The following is a 16,445-nucleotide window of genomic DNA, read 5'->3' as shown; positions in this document are numbered from 1 at the left end:
TTGCTGTGTGGACAGTATTACTAATATTATATTTAAACACATTAGTATCTCTTAAAATTTCTGGTCTGGGCATAGGTTAAGAGGTAAAGCACCCTGGTGCCCCTCAGCCTGGCAGGGGTGCCCAGAGTGGGTTTGGCAGAGCCTGCCTGCTCCAGCAGACCCCATGCAGCATAGGGTCTAGGTGGACATAACATATAAATATTCATTCAATACCAAGAATACAACACCTGTCCTCTCTATTTATTAATATACAAACTCAGTAAAAAAGTAAAAAATCAGCTCTGTAAACAAATTATCCATTTCATAAGTCTGCCCTGTTATGTATGTCTTTTCATTAACTTCTGAGACACTTTGACCCTGCAAATACCACATTCTGAATATTTGTAAAGGAATCTGAAATATAATCTCTGTTGTATTAGGAAGAATACAATTTATACAGTCTTACAGACACAGAGCTATCTGCTCTCTCTCATCCCTGTTCAGCACTGGGGCCACAGGACACAGCAGAATGCCTTTGTTACATGATCTAATTATCAAAAATCCTAGAAAGCAGCAAGTCACATTTAAACCATATTTATATTTTTATATATACATGTACACACATATACAAAACCCCAGACCTTGGTATAAACACTGAACTGACAGAATAAACATGTTCCTATGTAGAAACAAAGTCTGAGTAGTTTTTTGCCAAAATTATTATTTTCTATTAGATTTCTGAAAGTATTTTGAAAGTAACACTGTTTTGTAGCTTCTTCAAAGATGAAACAAAGATGCAACATTTCTGATCAGTAAAGTAAAAAATATTTATTGTTTCGCTTTCACTTTCCTTTTGGCATCCTTGTGCTTCTTCCGACATTCCTGAAAATGTTTAAAATACAATATTATGAATAAAATAATAATGAATAATATAAGTCTCTGAATTCACCTATTTGTCTCACACACATTTTTAACATACAGTTAAGTAACTGGTCCTGTACAACAAAGATTCAGTAATTTACCTGACTGGACATCCTAACATGGTGTTATACACACTTCTATACTGAAAAAGTTTAGTTCCTTTGTAATTACAAAATGTCAAGCCTTTCTAGAGGTTCTGAATTAATTTTTCATGCAAAATAAGGAGCCTTATTCCCTCTTCATGCTCAGCTTTCAGCCACAGCTGTTAAATACTCACCTCAAGCAATAATCTACGTCTGTCTTCCCAACCATCTTTTTCTTCACTGAGATCTACTGATCTACAAAATAACTTGGGGCCCTCTGCACAAAGAACAAATTAATGTGGTTAAACACTTCGGAATATGCTGCTATTTGTAAAACTCATGAGCAACACAGCAGGGAAGTCAGAAGGTCTATTCTCCATGTTCTTCATATCATTCATAATCTCAAGAAACAAATATTATTGAAGGCTGTCCTGATAATTTAGTGCATAAAACATCACAAGCAATTGTTTTTGTGGTCCATGGAATTTTTTTGGGGGGTGTGATGTTGTGTTTGGTTTTAAATAAAAAACTCACTATAACCATACGAAAAAAAAAAAACCAGATTAATTAGCCTTGAGAACCACGTGGGCATATGAGGCTAATGAGAATATTCAGCATTCCTAACAGTAACACCAGAAAGACAGAAGAAAGTTAAAGATCATATATGTGCCTGAAAGGATCCAAAATGTCCAGATAACTTGTCAAGTGATTTTTTTTTTTTTTTTTTTTTTTTTGGTAAGCCCTGAAAGACCAGCCACATATTAGGCAATTATCTGAAAAAAAGGGAAAGCAAGACAGATATTCAGCATTTATTCTACCAGGACTTTCTCATGGCATTCTACCACAGTTCAGACCACAAGTAATGGTGGAAATCTGCATTTTTTTTTTTTTCTTAAACCTCTGATCTGTGTTACAAAACAAATAACCAGGCAGTATTTTTTCCTCACTGATATTCAGTATGAGTTAAAAAAAAAAAAAAAAAAAAAGAAGAGGAGTGAAAGTGAGTAAGTTCTGTTGTACCTCTCAGTCGTTCATCATCTTTGGAGAAGAAGAAAAATCTTGTACTTTCTCTGTGCGGTAAAGAAATAAACCTGGACAAACACAGGGGAATTTTACCATCACAAAAGTTACTGTCAAATTCCATTAACACAAGTTAAAGCTTCAGAGAAAGAGAATGCATGGAAGAGCATTACTCCACAGTAACCAAATAAGGCTATTAACAAAAAAAAACCAAAAAACCAAAAAAACCAAAAAAAACCACACCAAAAAACCAACCAACCAACCAAACACACACAAACAAACAAAACAAAACAAAAAAAAACACACACATTTTTTAAAACAAAACTTAGTACATCTTTGAGTTTTAGCCAAACCAAAATTGGTCTGGGTCAAACCAAAATCAACCAGTTAATTCCTGAAGTGTTCAACCAGAAACTCAATGTCACATCAGATGGGCTGGTGGGATTTTTGACCATTGTACTCTGTGCAGCAAGGAATTTGTCCCAAGACAACTTCCACTGCTCAGAGGTGTGAAATGAACATCTCAGTTTCCCATAACCTGACTGCTGCTATTAACATTCTCACAGCATCCAAGTACTAAAACCAAGTAGACAACAAATACAACTATAACTTGCATTTCTTGGTCCTTTTCGACTTCTGATGCCTCTGGTTCATCATCACCCTCAGAACTGCTGTCCTGGAAACGTGGATCTTCTTGCCATGTGACTTTTACAGGTTTTATTGTTTCAAGTACGTAGGGCTCTGCAATAATATTACAATTTAAAAAAAAAAAATCAGATTATTCCTCTACTTGCCAGTAAAAATTCCTACTTCCAAGAAGGAAAAGGCAGATTTAAGGAGGACAGAAACCTCCCCTCCCAGGTTTTTTGAACTACATCTCTGCTCAGGTATTTTCTACTTTGTTCTAGGGATCTCTTATGTATTCTGAAACCTTTCTACTGCATTCTGAAGACACTGAAGGCAGCAGAAATGTGACGGGCTTGGTTTTTTTTGGGGGGGCGGGGTGTTTAATATATTTCCTACCTTACTAACTCACTTGATTTAATCTTGATTGCATAACAATTTGATCTTAGTTTAGGACACCCCAATAATCACATCTCACTCAGTTTCAACTTTCTAAAGGTACAATAATAACATTAAGTAAACAATAAACTGTTCTGGAATGTTCTCGGGGTCAACCCTAAGACTGCCTTTTGCTCCTAATGCTACATTAACACACGTGGCATTTAAAATCTTGTTGGGTTACACAGAGCTTTATTTGACTTGTAGATTACCTTTTCCCCTGTTTGAAAACTTTAGTGGATGACAACAAGCTCTTCCCTCACTGTTCAAAGAACCAATAAAATCATCGTGTTTTTTCTCCAAACACTCCTTTCAGGATTCCCAGGATGAAAGCTCAACGTGCAGTTTGGCAAGTGTAAGAGGGGATCATACTGATTCTGCCTCATTACTGACTTGTGCCTCTGAAAACCCCCCAGATTTGGAATTTCTGTGCCCCATATTCCTCTGCAGTGCCTGACAAAACTGATCCACTGCAAGTGGTGCTGTTGGGTCTGTTCCGCTCTTACCTTCCTTGACGCTCGACTTCTCTGTGTCTCCAAAGAAGGAAAACTTGAAGCCACCCAGCTCCTCAGCTGCATCACTCCCACATGCAGGTCCCAAATGGTCAGGTGAGGCAGAGTCCTCTGCATCATCTTTGTCCCAGGGTATTTCCTCCTTTTTTTCTGATTTGTTCTTTGAGAATCCAAACAAGTCTTTTAAATCAGCAGCAATGTCATAATAGATTTTCTCAGACACTTGAGGTGGTTTCTCACTCTCCTCCTTCTTCTTCTTCCTTTTAACTTTACTGAAATGAGATAGTTCAAAGGTGGCAACACAACACATCTGTTTTTAAAAGAAAGATTCCCTAAGAGCCTGCCTTGCTCTTAATGTTTTCCTAAACTTCTCCAAGCACATTGATGAGGAGATCACTTTTAGGGGTAAGCAGTGGGGAGGGAAAGATCTGAGGTTTGATTCTAAAGGCAGGAACAAGCCTCCTTTTTAATGACCCACATCCTTAAGTGGCTTTTCACTTAGTAGGATACTAAATGATGACGTTTAGGACAGTTTTTTTCTGGCAAGAGAAATGTTAAGAGCTAATATGCTTCTCTCACAGATTCGTAAATCTTCAAGTCCATGACTTGACCTTTCTCACCTTCAGTGAGGACAGTAAATGGCATGCAGAGAAAAGATGACATTACATGCTGAGTTTAGTGCTCACAATTCCTATTGCATCTTGATTTTAGCAATCACAGAGAGAACTAAAGAAAAAACAAGAGCAGTGTGCATAGTTTCAAACTCAGTCTGCTGCTAAAACCATCTCTCCAACAGGAGAAACATCACAACTGTAGTTACCAAGCTGCACAATTACCTCTCCTTTTCTGCAGCACTTGGCTTCTTTTCAAAAACTGCGTGGTCCTCTCTCGTGGGATCGTAACGGAGAGCATTAATATCTCTGCGAAAACAGAAGGGAAAGGAAAAGCCATGAGACATCCTGAAGGCTCAACTGAAAGCTACCCCAAACCTTCACAGTAGGATCCAAATTCACATTGACTTCTTTACCAAAAAACCTCCAAAATGTAACTGGCACTTAAAAAATACCTGCCAGTCAGTGACTGAGAAAGTGCATTAAATCTCGACTTCAGATACACACAGGGAAGGAATTATTTTTCTCAGCCATTTGGGGGAAAATTTTAAGTTAGGAAGCAGTGGCAAAAATGAAGCCTCCCTAAAACTCCTTTGCTAATGGTGGACGATTCATACTTGAATTTCTTGGCACTTGTGGCTGTTTTATTTGGCTTAGGCTGTTCCAGGTTGATGTTCAAGAGGCTTCCCAGTATTTGCAGATTTTTCTTTTTCTCTGCAGCAAGCTCCTCTTCCTCATCTGCCTTCAAGCTCTTGGTCTCTGCAAGAGAACAATAAATACATTATATTTTCCCTGCTAAGCCTGTAATATTTGATGCATAATATCACTACAGGACTAGAAGAGCTCACATCTATCAACACACCACTTTGTTTATCTTAAAGCTACTAAGAGACCTTGTCTCTTGCACTGTAGAAAATCTTTGATTAGAACAGTCATTGGTATCTATTTCATGTGGAACTTGGATCAGTTATTTGACTTGTTCCCTGCTTATATCACATAACTGTGCAACTACTCTGCCCCTGACTGATGCTCTAGAAAAAATCACATTAAAGCAATAAAGGGAGTAGCAGACCAGGCAAAAATTTAAGTTTCGGAAAGAAATTGTGAATCTCGAAAACTGGGTTAAAATTTTTCCTTTATCAGCATTTCTACTTTCTGCTGTTAAAGAAAAAAAATAAACCTTTCTAAGGCTGCCAAATCTGCCATGGACTGCAGGATGGCTACAAAGCAGTTCAAATGAATGTAATGGTCAAAAAGGTGATTTGACTAAGTCACCACTTACCCTGTTTTTCCATGTGCATAAAACTGATATAACGCTGTACTAAGAGCTATTTTCAAAAGTTGATTGATCAGCCACATACCCCTCATTCAGCTGTCACAAATACTTTTGCAACACATTCCTTTAAGAAGACCATCCACTGGTATTTACCAGGCAGAGCCACAGCAGAGCTGGGTTGTTTCCTTTACAGAATCACCAGAGAAGCAAAAGTACTCCATAAGCTGCTTCAAAAGCTGAAGCTCCGTGACGTGGTTCTATTACCCCCAGGAAATCTGGACAGGTTTACCTTCCTCCTCACTGTCACTCTCCAGGAATCGAGCGTCCATGCGGAACCTTTCGTCGGTGCCAAATCTGGACTGCAGCCTCAGCAGCTGAACAAAAGAGAGAGATGCTCTTAAGCACTGGAGGAGGAAATCAGCAACATTCTGTAACCTTTTTTTTTTTTTTACTGTAATTAATGGTAACATGCTAATGACCTTTAGCTCTTGAGGTCTTTTTCAGAAATTTCTTTGTATACAAAGATGACACCACACGTTATTTCCTCCATGGCTGCTGTTTCCTCTGTTTAAGGGAACTCTGTTGTTTCATAAAAATCATAATCGGCAGTAATCCAAGCCTAAAAGTTATGTTCTTCTGAAGAACAGAATTCACAGAGACTTAGAGGAAGAAGAATTCAGTTCCAGCAATGGGTTCACTCACTTTTTCCCCAGCTTTGCCTTCAAACTGGGGCTTAATTTTGAATCGCTCCTCGTCCGTCTCGTCCTGCTCGTCCTCACTGCTGTCAAACAGTTTGCCTGAAGGTCTGGGAGCAGATTTATCCTTTATTAAACAAAAAGAAAAAACAAAAAACAACAGAAATGAGCTGTTTACGTAGCTCAGAGTACAAAGCAGTACCAACTTTGTTCGTGTGCTTTCCAGTTTACCTGAGAAAGTGGATTTCCTGCACGACCAACTCCCTGATCCACGTGCTTCAAATCTTTTCTTGCATACACACCTTGTGCCATTCTAGTTTATAATCATGACTATGAAGTTTTACCACAGGCAGAATTCCCATCTAAAGGGTAACTCAGGTTTTACAATATGAGATAGTTAAGTATAAAAATCTCCCTGATTATGACAAGGGAGATCAATTTAAAAATATCAGTGGTTAATTCAATAATGAGAATGGCCCCAATCTTATTACCTTTATGAGGAAAAAACCCAGCAAAAGCAAACCCAGTGGTTTAAAGTTTTAGCAGAGATGTGACTAAAAAGTGTGATATACAAGAAGTTCTATTCCAGAAAAAAAGTAAGTATTTAATTGTACTGAAACCATGGCAGTAAAACCCTGAAGAATTTGCTAAATAAGAGTAAAGAAGAAGCCCCACAGAGTTTCTTTGGAGCTCAACATCACTTTAAAAACAAGGTACTGCATTAGCACAGATTGTTTGTCCAGTGCTGGAAAGAGCAAAGTAGTTCTGCTCAAGCCAAAACTCTTCACCTTCCTTTGACTAAAAGCTGAGCAATTTCAAAACTAATTACACAAGCATTCTTTTTCTTCTAAAGTCAGAACATCTTTTATACAAATCTCAATCTCCTCACAAATTCCCCAAGCTCTCAAGCTTTATCAGTTGGACAGTTCTTTCAAACCTGTCTGATGTTACAAAAAGAGGAATCATTCATGTTAATTCAAAACTTACCTAATTTTTTCTGAGCCTTCACTATGATAAAACAGTTTTCAGAATAAAAGGCACAGTCATACAGGTTTTTTTCCTAATAACACTTACTTGTCCATGTGTATTTCCCAAACTTCCATCTTTTTTCAACATCTCACCCACTTCAGCCTCATCTTCCACATCTGAATTGAATATGATGTGTTTGTGCCTCCCTGCTGCCTGGCTATCCTAGGAAAGGGGAAATGGCAAGTCAAACACAGCAAATACTGCAGTCACACAGAAGTATCTAAAAGGCTTTTCCATGACATCTGCTATTCCTCTTGCAGCTCTACAGGCATTCCAGGGATTAGGCATTGCACTGCTCTGTACAACTCAAAACTGGCAGTGTCTCAGAAAATTTAGAACATGATTTTGTAAAAATCTTAATCCACAGGTAGTATTTACCCTTTCCCTTGTACTGGGGGCTATTCAGATAGAAGCTCTGAGTGTAATTACCAGATTTGAAAGAGCTCCTTGAATGAGTTTCTTCTGCAGTTCTCTCTCCCTGTGCCTCTCCTCCAGAGCTGCCAGCCTCCTCTGGTTGTCCTGCACCTGTTTATCTGTCGCAGGTTCCTTTGAGGCAGCAGCACGAGGACAAAGCTCCTTCTCTTCCAGGCTAGCCTTCCCCTTCCCACATTCATTAGCTTCACATTCTGCATTTTTATTGCTTGCATTCCTCTTCAGTTTTTTGGAAAGCAGTTTTGGGCTCTTCTGTTGCCGTTTCAAGTGTTTCTGGGCCCCTGCAGCGTTGGCGTCCTTGTCACTGCTCCCGCTGTCACTCTGAGCAGGGCTGGCACGGGCAGCTCCCTGCTCTGAACTCTGGCCTTGGAGAGAGTTCCCACCTTTGTTCTTCCCTTGTAAACGTGGCCTGGGAACAGGCTGGTGCCTCTGCTCTGCCAAGGAGGCAGCACCTGACAGTGCCTCGTGCTGCTCACAAGGCACGTTTTGTCTCTCTTTACTGCTGACTTCAGGTGAACACAGTGGATGGTTCCTGGGCTGTCTTTCAGATGACTCCTCCCCAAAATAAGATGCACAAGCTCCTAGTCCTAAACTTCCCACAGACCCCTTCTTTAACCCAGTGCTGTCCTTAGTTGCCTCTTTTACACAAAGGGACCCCATTCCCCTGAAGGGCCGATACTTCAAGCGTGAATTATTTTCTCCCTTGGAGCTCCCGTCGTTCTCCTCCCCTGCTAAAATATCAGCCAGCACATCTTCAGGACAGATGCCTTTTTTTTTAACTGCAGGGTGAAAATTAGAAAGTTTAGGTTTATTTACATTTCCCTTAGGATTTTCTTCAGCACTGGACAGACCAGAACTCCGTGCACCACCTGATTCCTCTGCAGGTGTCCCAGTGCTTTTGGCAGCCAACGCTTTCAGGTCATCTAAGGAAAGGTCTAAGCGGTAACAGTTTCGCATCATGGACTCATAATCAGAACTGATTTCAGACTCCCCTTGCTCAGATTCTGAGTAAGAGCTCTCACTATCACTTGTCTCTGCTGAACTCTGTGAGGCAGCAGTTTTGGATTTTTTAATTTTCCCCTGTCTTTCAATGTGTTGTTCTTTTACATTTTGAGTTTTCAGTGAGGAGTCATTTACCAAACTGCTTTTTTTGTTAGATAATATTTCTTTATTTTTCACCTCCAGCTGTTTAGAATCTTCTGAAGTTGTAGTTTTGCTACCGTTTGGATCTGGAGTTTTACTTTCAGCAATAATTTCATCTGTATCTGCTGAATCGTAACCATTATCATGTTCCATAGTCTCTTTGTAACTTCCTTTGATAGCTTTCTTCACGGCATCTGGATTGCATAAGGACCAGTGACTGTTGTATTTTAATCCAAAATCATCCCCAACAACCTCCAAGGGGTCACTTTCCATCTCAACATTCCTAGCTTGCTGTTTTTCCGTCTCTTTCTTCACCATTGCTCTGATCTCCTCCTCAGAATCAACCTCACTGTCAGAACCACTGGTGTTGCTCTGAGCTGCAACTCCATTAACACTGCTTTGATCTGACAATAAACCTCTCCCTGGTGTTTTACTGTGCAGACTCCTCGATGGGGGCAGTTTAGGCTCATCACTGGCTTTGGGCTTTGCTCTTGGACCGAGCTGTGCTGAGCTGGCGTGGTTTGGGTGGCACCCAGAGGACACAACTGCTGCTCCACTCGGGGCCTCCCTGCCCAGCTGCCTCAGTTTTTTAGGGGGTTTCTTTATCCCAGGGGACTGTGCTGGTCGCTTCCCGTGGGCATTGTCACCTCTCCCTTCCAAGTGCCAGGTGAGCTCGGACACGGGAGCTGCCTGTGCCAGGTCTGGCTCCAGCTTCCTCAGGTTATGGCAGTACTTGGAGGGGTCGTATTTCACAATGTGGGGCTGAGTTAAGGCAGCAAAACAACAGGATCCCTCCAGCAAGCAGAGTCAAGTCTTTAGGAACGGGTGGAATTCTGTGTGAAAGGACAACAAGGAGTCTTTTTTTTTATCTGATGCCTTTAAGCAACTGACTCGCAGTGAAAGAAACTCATCCAAACCACACAGATTACTGCAAGAGTTACTTGGGGGATTCAGTAAATGAAGTCTGACATAGCAGTCAAAATTCAGACTGTTCAGCAACTGTTTCTCCATATGACAAAAGAAGGAAGGGAATTGTGCCTGGGCCCAAACAATAGCAAAAGGATATTTTATTTTTTTGCTGATTCCTGAGGTGCAGAACAGGCAAGACTCTGCCGAATTTACCAACAACCCACTTCTGAAAATAAAGAAAAATAATCAGTGTTAAACAAAAAAAGAGTGGAAGTAACCCTGCAATAGAATAAGATGTTTATTCTCGGATAACAAAACCACTAATATAGAAAGACCTGTGACCAATTCTCTTCTGTCTACTCTGCTAAGTGAGATATAATCATACTGTGCACCTCAGCCAGCTTCCTTCTCAAAAAGAAAAACCAAAACCTACCAAAAAACCAAATTTCTACAACCTGCAAATAGAGAGTGATAATAAAGAAGTAACTTTCTTTACAGCTACTATTTCTAACATATGGCTTCTGGTTTAAGAATTAACAGTGGTAACTACACAGACAGAATCACTATTATTTTGCTCTCTTCCCCTTTCCCACTAAAACCCCAAAATCCCTCCAAAACAACTCTGTGCTTAGCAAATAATTTTGAAAACTTTGTAGTAAATGTAGTTTTTCTTGCCTTAATTTGCACATTCAGTGGTTTTATTCTTACTCTTGCAAGCATGTGCAGACCCTGACCCTGAACGTGCTGAAGCACAGAGAGTAGTTCCTGACAGCCCTGCCATCAAAATAATTAAATGCTGTAGAAAAATAAATCACATATTCTCTTTACAAGCTTTTAAGGGTGACATGAATGTATATTATGTTATCTACTTATGTAAATTCCACAGATACCTGAGGAACAAAGCACTTCCTAATTTAACATGAGAAGAGAGGAGAGTGGGATCAGGATTATTTCCAGCCATTACAAAGAAGGACAGGAGCCTTCTCCTTGTCTCCACATGAGGTATTTCTTCAGCCTATTTTTTTCACAGCTTGGACTGTCACCCTTAATAATTTTCTTTACACAAGGCATAAAGATTTGGCATAAATTTAGATGCACTGGGCTTGCTTTCTGCTGGTTTAACCCTCTTACCCTTCTACCCCACCATACCTTGTGCTCTGGCACCTCTGTACCTGGCACTGCCTTCATGTGGAAGTCCACAACTCCAGTCTTCTTCAGCGATTCCAGCAGACAGGCCTGGTTGTTCCTCTGTGGCTTTTCTTTCTGCAGCTTTGCTTCCTCCCTCTCCGTGGCAAGCCTGCACCAAAAAGTGCACCCTGCCTGAGAAGAAGGGCTGTGCCAAAGCCCACGGGCTAAACTAGAGCTGGCAGGGACCCCCTCCCACAGCACAGCAACCCCTCACTGCTCAAGGAATTGGCATTCCCTCGAAGGGAACGAGGATCTAAATCACGATCCAGCACCAAATGTGCACCAACACCTCCACCAGGGCCCATCAGAACTGAAAGCACAGGAGTGCAGAAGATAACATGTAATGTTGCTATCGTGATATTAACAGATAAACAGCAAAAGGCTGAGCAATAATATATATTTTTAAAGCCTGGCATTTTTTTACCTGTGCAAAAAGCTCTCTTTGGCCAGCTCAATTTGCAGCGTCCCCCCTTTCCATTTTGTTTTATTTAGAACTGACATGCCTGCAAAGCAAAGAGATGGGAGATGAGTATTTGCTACATTAAAAAAAGCACAGCCCAGACTTCACCTCCTTCTGTGCCAGGCTGAGGTTTCTTCAGTGGGGTCTTACACCTCACTGCTCACCTGGTTAAAGGTTGTACCTGAAAGGCATCCATGAAACTGCAGCTTAAAAGTGGAATTAGTAAAACAACAGACTGAAACAAGCTCTGCCTTGACCATGCCCTGCTGTGACAACAGTAGATGCGTTATCAGTAATGCAACTTGGCTCCAAAACATAAATAAGTGAAAAATAAAAAGATGTACTCACACTTCCTAAGATCTGCATCAGAAATGCTGACACTGACATAAGCAAAAGTCTTCATGGGGTTCCCTGATCAATGAGAAACATCCAGTTAATTTCAGGTCATTTCACTGTTCCCTTTAACACTGAAAATGACGCTATTTCCTGAATATTCAAGTGCCTCTGGGGCAAATATTCTACTTCACGCTTCAAAGCGAAAAGCAACGAACTTACAAAGGATGAAGTAAAACCATTACCCTGATCATCTTTTCTGGTAATAATCTCCGCATCCAAAACACGCCCGAACTTTCCAAACCTTTCTTCCAGCTCAGCCTTGGACACCGTGTGGCCGAGCCCCCCCACGTACAAACGTTTGGAAACCCGCTCCTCGTCCATGCCGAGAAATCAGAGTATCCGCACGCTCTGCTTTCCTGCAGGGAGACAAGAGCAGCTCAGCGACACTGCGAGGTTAACACGACCAGGGCGACAAATTAGGGACAAATCATCCCCCCGAAATCCACGAGGTCCCGGTCCCGGCAAGGTCCCTCCGGCTCCCCCGCTCTGCCCTCACCGCCGCCATGTGCGCTCCCCGCGGCGCCGCGCCATTCTCCTTCCCCCCGGCTCCCCTTCCCGGCCCTCACGCGGCACAAAAGGGTTCCGCCTCCTTGTGCAGCCGCGCTCCGAGCGGTTCACGTTCCCGGCCGGCCGCCTTGTGCTGGGGACACGTGGGCTGGGCCCTTTAACAGCGAGCGCTTGGGGCGTAACCAAGCGGGAGGGAAAGCCGGGGGGTGCTTTCCGCAAACACGCGAGCGGAAATTAACACAAACCAGCGAGCTGCCCTCAGAGTAACGCTTTTCCCTTTCGTCTCTAACACGGAACTCTGGAACTGGCTCTCCAGCTGCTCTGTCCTTTCAGAAGGAGCAGGGAGGAAGGCGCGGCCAGTGCTCGCGCTCCCCCCCCGCTGGGGCAGCAGCTGTGGTAGCGCCCCGGGCGCGCGGTTCGAAAGGCGCGGCGGGTCCGAGCGCTCCGCCCTCCCTCACGGCCGGGCTCGGGTCCGATCCGATCCCGATCCCATCCGATCCCATCCGATCCCATCCGATCCCGACTCCTCCTCCCTCCTCTCCCGGAGTGCCGGGTCCCGCTGGCCCCGCCCGGAGCCGGGCAGGTACGTGGGAATGTGGAACACGCGCTGTCAGTGCATGAGCACGCAGAAATACACGCGCGTATGCGATATATCCGCACGTTTAGGGCGAGGAGAGGCGCTTGCCTGCTTGTAGAAGTCTTTGTTTAATTAAGAATAATTGATTCACGGGTGTTTGTTTTTTGGAGTTAGCGCTCTTTGAGGTCCTAGCAAGGCTTTGAGTCTTCTGCAGTGCGGAGAAAGCCTCGGGTCGAAGGAGCTGGAAGGCACTTTGTGTGTCCCGTTACTGCTGCGAAAGAGGGGTCGGCAAACCTGGGGCACAGTTCTGGCTGCTGGAAGGTTTTTCTTTTTTCCTACCATGCTCTTTATTACCACCAGAACTTTCCTCACTCTATCCAGTTTAAAAAAAAAAAAAATCCTCAAAAGGAGCAGGGTGCGTTAAAAGTTGAGAACTTCTGTTTCTTGTATGTTGTCATTTAATGCATAAAGTTGCTTCAAAATGTCAGAGTCAGTCGTGATTAGGTACAGTCTTGGCAATTCTTTAATTCCATTTTTCTTTACTCACTGAGTTTTTAGTGCAAAACATTTTTTAATGTTATTTTCTCTTAAGTCTTACTCAGATGGTGTATCTTACGAAATAAACAAACAAACAAAGTCCTGTTCCCCCCTCGTCCCTTTTTATTGAACAACTTTAGTGTGGATCTTGCAGGTACATTAGGGATGGTATAAAAACACACGAAGTCAACTTGTGGGTTTTTTTCCTGGTTGAAAATATTAATACATCAGTGTTGAGCTGCATAATATCCTCTGCAGTCCTCTGAACGTGTCAGGTCTGGGCTCGATGTCAGATTATTATTATTGTTATTATTGTTATTATTTTCCCTGGAAATTGAGGTTTATTTATTTTGAATTATTTGTGAAACGTGGTTGCAGTTTGTGCCTCTTTGCCGGTGTTTAATCAAAGGCAGGTGGTGCTGCCGTGTCAGGGACAGCTGTGCCTCGTCTCACTCTTCAGTGTTGGGTGACTCGGTCACAGCTGCATCCCGTTTTTAGATCTGATTAGGACTGGGTTTTACCTGTAGAGCAGCAAAAATAAACCAGCTGCATCTGCTCCTGGATCAAGTCATGGTTAGTTAAAAAGATCCTTAAAGCCTTTCACCTCGTTAGCTTCCTAATTTAACTTTGTCTTCGCAGGCTGTGCAGTGATCTGTGCCTTAAAATTATTTTGGCTTTGATTGTATTCAATTCATTAATTCTTTGAGGAATCAATGCAACAGAATCACAATTTTTTTTTTCAAAACTAACATCTGTTTTGAAGAAAACTCTCTTTTTTTTTTTTTTTTTTTTTTTTTTTACCTGTGTAAAGTCAGAGATGTATTCTTTGTCACGTCCCTGCCGATTCCTGGGAGCCAAAGGGACGATTTTTCCTGTTGCTGATGCTTTTAGCTGAGTTGGTTCCTAAGGATCAAGGTTCAAATATTAGTTTAATCTTCCATAGCAAACAGAGTTCTTTCTGGAGGTATAAATTACTGTAGGTGTCAGAGCTACCTGGCATCTTTAAAACCTGCATGGACCAGTTTTGCAGTTTTCAGAAATTATGATGTCTAATTAATTTGTCTCATTTTAAGTAGAGGGGTAGGAGGAACAATCGCCTAATGTTACATTTGAGTTTTAAAAAAATTAATTCTGTGTTTGTTTGTATGTTTGTTCCTGAGAAGGATAGTTATTTTGTTTTGTGGAGTAACGCTGATTCTGAGAAATGGACGACAACGTTTGTCAGGGTTATGAAGATGAAATCCAGGCACTGGAAGAAGAAATAAAACTACTGACAGAAAAGTATGAAGATATCCAGCAAGAATCCACCTTTTTTTCTGAGGAGGAGATATTGAAGTCAATGTATGCCTTTTTTCACACATTGCATTAATAGTGCTTCTTTGCCAGAATCGTTTGGGATAAGCTTTTGCCTCTGTGTTAGGACTTCCCTTATTTTTACAGCGCTGATTTTGTTTAGAAAACGGGCTATATAGGGGAAAAAAAAGCAAATAATAAATATTTTATCTATTTTTGCTGCCTTCTGTTGGTGGTTTGCGGATTTCTAGGTTTTTGCTTTCTTTGTCCTTTAAAAAGCAGTCAGAGCACGATGTCAGGGATGTTACTGTGTGGGCCCTGCAGAGCTGTTGACTGCAAAGGCCACATTTCCATTGTGCCCTGTGAACCAGCTCAGGGTGTGTTTATTTGGGAAAAAGGGTGGGGGGGAAAGATAGAGGTGTGACTCGTTACGTGCTAAAGAAGTGCCACTTGTGGCTTTTAAATTCCATTACTTAACTGATATTTAAATAGTAAATGTATAATCCATGGATAAAATAAGTCATTTAGATGAGTAAAGGCATCTCAGCTCATTTTTGTTGGATGTTCCTTGAAAGGGACACTTGCACCTCCAGATTTGTAATAAAGGCTGTGCCTACCTGGCAGGGCAGAGGAAGTGTTTATGTAAATCTGAATAGTTTGCTGTTCCCAGCAATATAATCCAACTGAGATTTGACTCCTTGAAAACTGATCGTGGTCTGGACACCATCAGATCACATTTCAGTTGCCTCTTATTTTTATTATATTTATTATATTATTTTATTATATTGCTTGTACTGATGTGACAAAACATGTTCTCATGTCCAGCTCTTTTGCCCTTTTGATTTGTTTTTTTCCTTTTTCCATTCTAGGAAATCATTCCAAAGAGAAACACAGGGAGAATCCCAGGGACTTCGATCTCCATCAGACCTGAAAGCTCAGCTTGAAAGTCTAGAAGCAGATCTGTCCTTTTTGATGAAACTTACTGGTTTGCAGTTCACAAGTCATTCCAAGAAAACAGTGGAAAAAAGTAAGGAGTTTGGTGCCCTTTTCTGTACTGAGAGCATTGGTGCAGTTCATTACATCTGCAAACCTGTGTTGTAATTCTACTTCCAGTGTTAGCAGAGAGACAATTATTTTGAAATACAATGAGATTTTCTTTATTCACAAAACAGTTTGAGTAAATATTGTGCTTTGCATAGTGGGAAAGTGACAGACAACTGGGAAACCTGTTGTGTTTCTTTAAACAGGTTTAATTCTTAAATGATGGCTGGTATCAGTTGGTACTTTAAATATGACTGAGGGAAGAAATGCAGTAATAGTTGAGTAGAATTTTAATGGAATATTTTGTTAACTTCTGTTTCGTAACAGCTAGAGACAGAACAGTGCAGAAGCACAGGTTGTCCGGGAATTGTCACTCCCTGTCTTTTCAACTGGAATTCCAGCTTCAAGAAATGCAGGTAAGGATGAATGTATGTTTGAAAAAAAAAAAAAAAAGGGTAACTACCAAACAAACAAAACTTCAAATGGACAAATGTCATTTGAATTTGGTTGGACTGACAATAAACTGCCTTGTTATGTGATGTTTAAAACCATTGCACCGCTGTGTGGCACCACTTGGCTGCCTGATGGCCGCAGTTTGGGCTGCACGAGCGCTGAGGTCACCACAGGGAGATAAGGAACACCCGGTCAACAGAAATTTTTTTAAAACCCACTTGAAAAAGTGTAATTTTAAGATCATTTTCTTGATGAATTATTTTTCTCTTGTACAAGTACGTGGCCAGCTCTAATTTACACCATCTGCGTTGCATGTTAAAC

General features: G+C 41.4%; 2 protein-coding genes across 4 annotated transcripts in view; one reads left to right on the top strand and one right to left on the bottom strand.

Annotated features, from left to right (window-relative positions):
* Nucleotides 1-6: 6 nt before the first annotated feature.
* On the bottom strand, nucleotides 7-12,234 carry NOL8 (nucleolar protein 8). 3 transcript variants are annotated; one of them, XM_050313017.1, is made up of 17 exons: nucleotides 12,213-12,234; nucleotides 11,899-12,072; nucleotides 11,669-11,731; nucleotides 11,285-11,363; nucleotides 10,822-10,969; nucleotides 9,830-9,898; nucleotides 7,618-9,519; nucleotides 7,234-7,350; nucleotides 6,167-6,286; nucleotides 5,754-5,838; nucleotides 4,806-4,947; nucleotides 4,414-4,497; nucleotides 3,572-3,849; nucleotides 2,618-2,744; nucleotides 2,004-2,074; nucleotides 1,178-1,260; nucleotides 7-861 (listed from the first exon to the last, which is right to left on the bottom strand). In XM_050313017.1, the coding sequence occupies exons 2-17, from the start codon at nucleotides 12,035-12,037 to the stop codon at nucleotides 808-810; spliced, it is 3,561 nt and encodes a 1,186-aa protein (XP_050168974.1). In that variant the 5' UTR covers nucleotides 12,038-12,072; nucleotides 12,213-12,234; the 3' UTR covers nucleotides 7-807. The 3 variants fall into 3 exon arrangements, with proteins under 3 accessions (XP_050168974.1, XP_050168975.1, XP_050168973.1); XM_050313018.1 differs by lacking the exon at nucleotides 12,213-12,234 and having other exon boundaries at nucleotides 9,830-9,895; nucleotides 11,899-12,187; XM_050313016.1 differs by lacking the exon at nucleotides 12,213-12,234 and having other exon boundaries at nucleotides 11,899-12,186.
* Nucleotides 12,235-12,500: 266 nt separating this feature from the next.
* The window catches only part of CENPP (centromere protein P), a 117,800-nt gene continuing 113,855 nt past the window's right edge, over nucleotides 12,501-16,445 (top strand). Inside the window, exons 1-4 of the mRNA XM_050312650.1 lie at nucleotides 12,501-12,806; nucleotides 14,501-14,678; nucleotides 15,500-15,657; nucleotides 15,999-16,087. Of these exons, the coding sequence (XP_050168607.1) occupies nucleotides 14,542-14,678; nucleotides 15,500-15,657; nucleotides 15,999-16,087 (384 nt within the window). The 5' untranslated portion in view covers nucleotides 12,501-12,806; nucleotides 14,501-14,541. The remainder of the gene's footprint in view (nucleotides 12,807-14,500; nucleotides 14,679-15,499; nucleotides 15,658-15,998; nucleotides 16,088-16,445) is intronic.

This window comes from Myiozetetes cayanensis, unplaced genomic scaffold (genome assembly GCF_022539395.1).
Source record: "Myiozetetes cayanensis isolate MyiCay16 unplaced genomic scaffold, myiCay2020 scf18, whole genome shotgun sequence".
In the NCBI taxonomy this organism is placed as follows: Eukaryota; Metazoa; Chordata; class Aves; order Passeriformes; family Tyrannidae; genus Myiozetetes; species Myiozetetes cayanensis.
The sequence above is the reverse complement of the archived record's forward strand: the minus strand, read 5'-3'. Positions and strand labels throughout refer to the sequence as shown.

Excerpts from the sequence above, each read along its gene's own strand:
- NOL8 (XM_050313017.1), bottom strand. The coding sequence starts at position 12,037 with ATGGACGAGGAGCGGGTTTCCAAACGTTTGTACGTGGGGGGGCTCGGC. Across the intron at positions 11,732-11,898 it reads TACCAGAAAAGATGATCAGG|GGAACCCCATGAAGACTTTT; the intron begins GTAATGGTTTTA and ends CTCATTGATCAG. Across the intron at positions 4,498-4,805 it reads ACAAGTGCCAAGAAATTCAA|AGATATTAATGCTCTCCGTT; the intron begins GTATGAATCGTC and ends CTGTTTTCGCAG.